We start from the raw sequence: 4,771 nt of genomic DNA on the forward strand, positions 1-4,771 counted from the left end.
GAATATAATGTAAAAAACTTATTATTAGATTATTTAATTTAAAATTCAATTAAATTCATTTCTTTTGTTACTGTACTTAGTGCTGTTGATGTTACAACAGAAGTAGTGAATGAGCGTACATGAGATCGAAATGTTGATGCAGGTCCCCATGCTTCATCTCGGATAATTCCCTGATTTCGTGGATAAATAAGCAATGGATCTTTTCCTGTTTTTTTACATAATTTTTCTTGAAGCATTATTAAACGAAACCTCCAATATTCATAACTTGCTTGCTTAAGTTGATTGACCCATTCTTCCACTTGAGACTCTGAACGACCACTTAAGATATGTCTTTTTTCATATTCATCTCGAAATGCTATACTAAATGCGAACACTCCTTCAGAACCAGCATCAAGATTAATACTATAATTCTCTAAAATAATTACACCTGCTGGTTGTCTTCTGTCAATTTGTCCTAATTCATTAATATTAAAATAAAACAATAAATTGCACCTTAATTTGAACCATTTCTCCTTGAATCCTGAAAAGTAAAATATATGAACATTAATAAATAATAACATAATGAATTCTAGAACCTAATTAATATATTAAACAACCTATTAATATATAATTCGTTAAATTATTTATTTTTCACATTTTTCAATACTAGAAATAGTAAACTAAAGATTAATAGGTTATTGAACATAATATTTTCTTAAATAAATTTATTTGATTGGTGATTATGCTAACCTGATTTGTGAGCTCGTTTATGATTTAAACGGCCTTCAATATCAGCAAGACCACTACTTGCTTCTGCAAGTTCTTTTTCATTGAATTTCATGATAATAAAAAATTATTTACACTTTGTACATTACTACGTTATATAAATACTGTCGCATTTATAATATGTATATAATTCATGTTATTGGTTGTTTTAAGTACATTTATTAAAGAATTTGGCTACATTCCTCGAAAACTTATTGCCAAATTGTCAATGCTGTACTGCAGTGTTATATGTACCATTATTTGTCCTACTAATTTTAACAATCTTTCATAATTTTACTTACAAATTTCAATAATCACTTGTAATAATCGCCAAAGAAAAATTGTAACCTATGTACATACTAACATAACACAAACGATTATGCGTATTAAACAACTATAAAGTTTGCAGAGTGTAGTACTAAAAATTTGAAATAGCGCGTTCCATCCCACCAGTCTGAGAAACATGGATATAATTTATTATATCTTTTTATGATAATGTATCTTCGTTTAATTTGTTTCTAATCTATAGATATAACATATTGTTCGTTTTTAAACAAAGTTTATGATAATGTTGCTATCAATGAATGTATTAAATGAAACTTACAAAATTTACGTAAATAAATATACTAATAGTGTTGGCTATCCTGAAAGATACATATGCAATGCACTTCATACGTTTTACATGTAAAAGATTGTGTCAACTGCACAAACTGTCAAAATTACAATCATTATAAGTTTATTTACTAATAGATATGGGTTGCTTTAGCTATCTGCGATTCCTTTAATTTATCAAAAAACAAATCATATGATTAACTTTAAGCAGCAAAAAAGTTTAACTAATAGTAACAGTTTATAATTATATTCAATATAATTAAGCGATGGGATCGCTAACAAGTCGACAAAACGCTGGCGTAGAAGAAGTTAATATCGTTTCAAATCATGCATACAAATATCCTCCTCGATCGGGTTTGTTTATGTTACTTTACAAATGTTATCACAATATTAAATAATGTAATTCTAAAAAATACTTTCAAAATCATTGAAATATAGAATTAAACTACTTACATATTAATAAGTCATTTAATATAATGCATGTTATAAATTAAAACATGTTTTGTAGCTTATTTAATAAATTTTATTCATTAGGAAGCTATTTTGGTAGTCATTTTATAATGGGTGGTGAAAGATTTGATACACCTCAACCAGAAGCATATCTTTTTGGAGAAAATGCTGATTTAAATTTCTTAGGAAGTCATCCAACACCTGTAAGATATAATATTATAATATTATATAAACATCATACATCAAATGTTTAAAAATATTACTTTTATTTAAGTTTCCATATCCTCCACCACAAGCTAATGATCCTACTAAAACATTGAAAAGTTTAGTGAATATAAGGAGAGAATCATTAAGATTAGTTCGTAATGTTGATCAAACTTCCACTTCACCACAATGTCATACTGTAAAGCATTATGGAGATGGTGATATAGATAAGAAACCAAATCGTTATAATATTGAATTCACATTTGACTGTGATGTAAGATGTGCAATTACAATATATTACTTTTGCACTGAAGAAGTAACAACAAAGGGAGTTACGTATGTAGTAAAAATATCTCAGAAGTCTGATATATTATGTAGAATATTATATACAACTTAAGGATATAATGTTATTTGTAGATACATACCAACAGATCTTTCTATGAATTCTGAAACATATTATTATAAAAAAGGTGCAAATCAATTATTTTCTCAAACATCACATGTTTTTGATCCAACAGTTTATAGTAAAGAGGATTTATTGTATAATGCTGATAGGGAAGTATGTACGTTTACAATATGTATGTTTTAAATTTACATACCTTTTAAACTATTTTTTATTAATTATTGCAATTACTTGTAGATAATACCAATAGCAATTCAGTGTGTAGCAGAAGAAGGTTCAGATGAACCAAAACAGTCTCATACAACTATTGCAGTTGTTGAAAAACATTCAGATGGAACATATGTATTAAAAGCTCTTAAACAAAAGCTTTTTGTTGATGGTCTTTGTTATTTGCTTCAAGAAATATATGGAATTGAAAACAAAAATGCTGAAAATGCAAAGGTATGGGAAACTAATATATAATTAATATTCTTCATTTTTATATTTCCTTCAAAATAATTTATTTTTTAGCAACAAGGTAGTGATGAAGATACAGATGACAATGGGTCAGAATGTGTTATTTGTATGTGTGATGTACGAGATACTTTAATACTGCCATGTAGACATTTATGTTTATGTAACAGTTGTGCAGATTCTCTTCGGTATCAAGCTAACAATTGTCCAATATGTCGAGCTCCTTTTAGAGCACTTCTTCAAATTAAAGCTCTTCAAAAAGCAACTGGAGCTATTATATCAAATCCACCTTTACCAGAGGTTGATATTTGTTCACACAAGTGATTATTCATGTAGATAGTGTTTATATTTATGTTAATATGGTTTCTTATGAAATTTAATTGAAAATAAATTTAGTAATACTCAACTGACGAAATATTAAATCTTTAGGGAAGTTGTGAAAATATTCCAGCAGGATATGAAGCTGTATCATTAATAGAAGCTTTGAATGGCCCATACATTCCAAGAACTGCTGCTCTTGCTCCAGAATCTCCAGACACACCTGACACAGACACAGCTAGTGCAATTCAGGCAGCTGAAGCATTAAATAGGTAAAAAATTATATTAATTAAATTTTTGAAGCTATATTTAGTTTCTATTGGTATAATTCATTTACATTATAACTTGCATGTTATTTAAAAGGTCTGTAGAACGTACACCTGTATCAAAGCATATATCTTCAAAAGAAACAGATATATCTGCAAGGACAAGTGGTACTGTATGCCCTACTCCAGAATTTAGGATGACAGTTTTATTAGGAAGAGACGAACATTCAGGATCACAGAAAGACCTACATAGTCGATCCCCAGCAATGAGAATGAAAACTTCTGGACATTTACGAGAAAAAGCTGCATTGAGATCACGAGATACCCTTCGACTTGTTAACGAAAAACAACCTGTTTCTCTTTATGAGGTATTCTGTTGATGTTTAGTTTTCAAATTATTTTACATTTTTGAATACTACAAATAAAATATCCAAAATATAAATTTGTACTATGCTGTTCAACTAAATCAGTATTTACAGGGACAAGGACAAGATGAGGACAGCGAGGCAGAAAAATTATCTCCCTTATTGAACGCAGCAACCAGTACGGAAGCACTTGATGCTCATAGTCACGGAATATGTGATATGGATATTAACGACGAGATTCAAAATACAGAAAATGAAAATGATGCTGACATTACATGTCATTCTCATTAATATAAATACATCTGTATGAAAATATCTAATTATAATGTCGGTCCTAAAATTTTCTTGGTATTGTGATTTCAAATTGTAAATAATATTTTAATTGTAAATTATAAAGAAATAGTTTTAAATTATTTATACAAACTTGCATACATAGTTTCGAACATGTGTCCTGTAGTATTAAAATTTACCTAACTTTTCAAACCACAATTCGTTTGTTGGCTGAAGAATACCAGAAAGTACTTTTAATAACAGTGTTTCAAAAATTAGTTCATGTAATTTTTGAAAGAATTTAAGTTATTTCATTAAATTTTCAATTCTACTTTACGAAATTAGTAGATATTACAAATAAATAATTGAAAAAAAGTAATATGAATTAAAAGTACAGAAATTATGGAGTATGATTAATAACACATATATCTATCTTCAACTGATTTAATGAAATCAAATTTTAAAAGATTGTTATTTGCTTAAACAGCAGCAAGAATTTTTCTGAATTTCTTCCATTCTTCAAGAGGTCCATGTTCAGGTAAATATTTCACATTGCAACCATCTGGAGCAAGGCGGCCAGCCGCTTTTAGTTCTTCATACTCGGCACGATCATATTTGGTGAATCCCCATTTCTTTGATACATAAATTTTTTGACGACCTGGAAATTTGAATTTCGCACGACGCAA

The 4,771-nt window shown here is 28.5% G+C and overlaps 3 protein-coding genes across 3 annotated transcripts in view; 1 reads left to right on the forward strand and 2 right to left on the reverse strand.

Annotated features, from left to right (window-relative positions):
• Window positions 1-38: 38 nt before the first annotated feature.
• LOC108576975 (pleckstrin homology domain-containing family J member 1-like) lies at window positions 39-820 on the reverse strand. Its single transcript, XM_017940055.1, has 2 exons — window positions 730-820; window positions 39-520 (listed from the first exon to the last, which is right to left on the reverse strand). The coding sequence occupies exons 1-2, from the start codon at window positions 818-820 to the stop codon at window positions 39-41; spliced, it is 573 nt and encodes a 190-aa protein (XP_017795544.1).
• Window positions 821-1,580: 760 nt separating this feature from the next.
• Window positions 1,581-4,106, forward strand: LOC108576823 (RING finger protein 157). The gene is made up of 9 exons (XM_017939888.1): window positions 1,581-1,710; window positions 1,891-2,009; window positions 2,081-2,346; window positions 2,428-2,569; window positions 2,651-2,854; window positions 2,924-3,166; window positions 3,296-3,456; window positions 3,548-3,818; window positions 3,930-4,106. Exons 1-9 carry the CDS (start codon window positions 1,623-1,625, stop codon window positions 4,104-4,106), a joined length of 1,671 nt encoding a protein of 556 aa, XP_017795377.1. The 5' UTR covers window positions 1,581-1,622.
• Window positions 4,107-4,564: 458 nt separating this feature from the next.
• Window positions 4,565-4,771, reverse strand: part of LOC108576692 (60S ribosomal protein L10) — a 1,943-nt gene continuing 1,736 nt past the window's right edge. The window contains 1 exon segment of the mRNA XM_017939740.1: window positions 4,565-4,771. This exon segment is cut by the window's right edge and continues 6 nt beyond it. Within this exon segment, the coding sequence (XP_017795229.1) occupies window positions 4,565-4,771 (207 nt within the window).

This window comes from Habropoda laboriosa, unplaced genomic scaffold (assembly GCF_001263275.1).
Source record: "Habropoda laboriosa isolate 0110345459 unplaced genomic scaffold, ASM126327v1 scaffold54, whole genome shotgun sequence".
Lineage (NCBI taxonomy): Eukaryota > Metazoa > Arthropoda > Insecta > Hymenoptera > Apidae > Habropoda > Habropoda laboriosa.

Bases quoted from the DNA above. Each gene is read 5' to 3' on its own strand.
- LOC108576975 (XM_017940055.1), bottom strand. From the start codon at position 820: ATGAAATTCAATGAAAAAGAACTTGCAGAAGCAAGTAGTGGTCTTGCT. The intron at 521-729 runs GTTAGCATAATC...TTTACTTTTCAG, and splicing joins TAAACGAGCTCACAAATCAG to GATTCAAGGAGAAATGGTTC.
- LOC108576823 (XM_017939888.1), top strand. From the start codon at position 1,623: ATGGGATCGCTAACAAGTCGACAAAACGCTGGCGTAGAAGAAGTTAAT. The intron at 2,010-2,080 runs GTAAGATATAAT...CTTTTATTTAAG, and splicing joins TAGGAAGTCATCCAACACCT to TTTCCATATCCTCCACCACA. The intron at 3,167-3,295 runs GTTGATATTTGT...TTAAATCTTTAG, and splicing joins CAAATCCACCTTTACCAGAG to GGAAGTTGTGAAAATATTCC.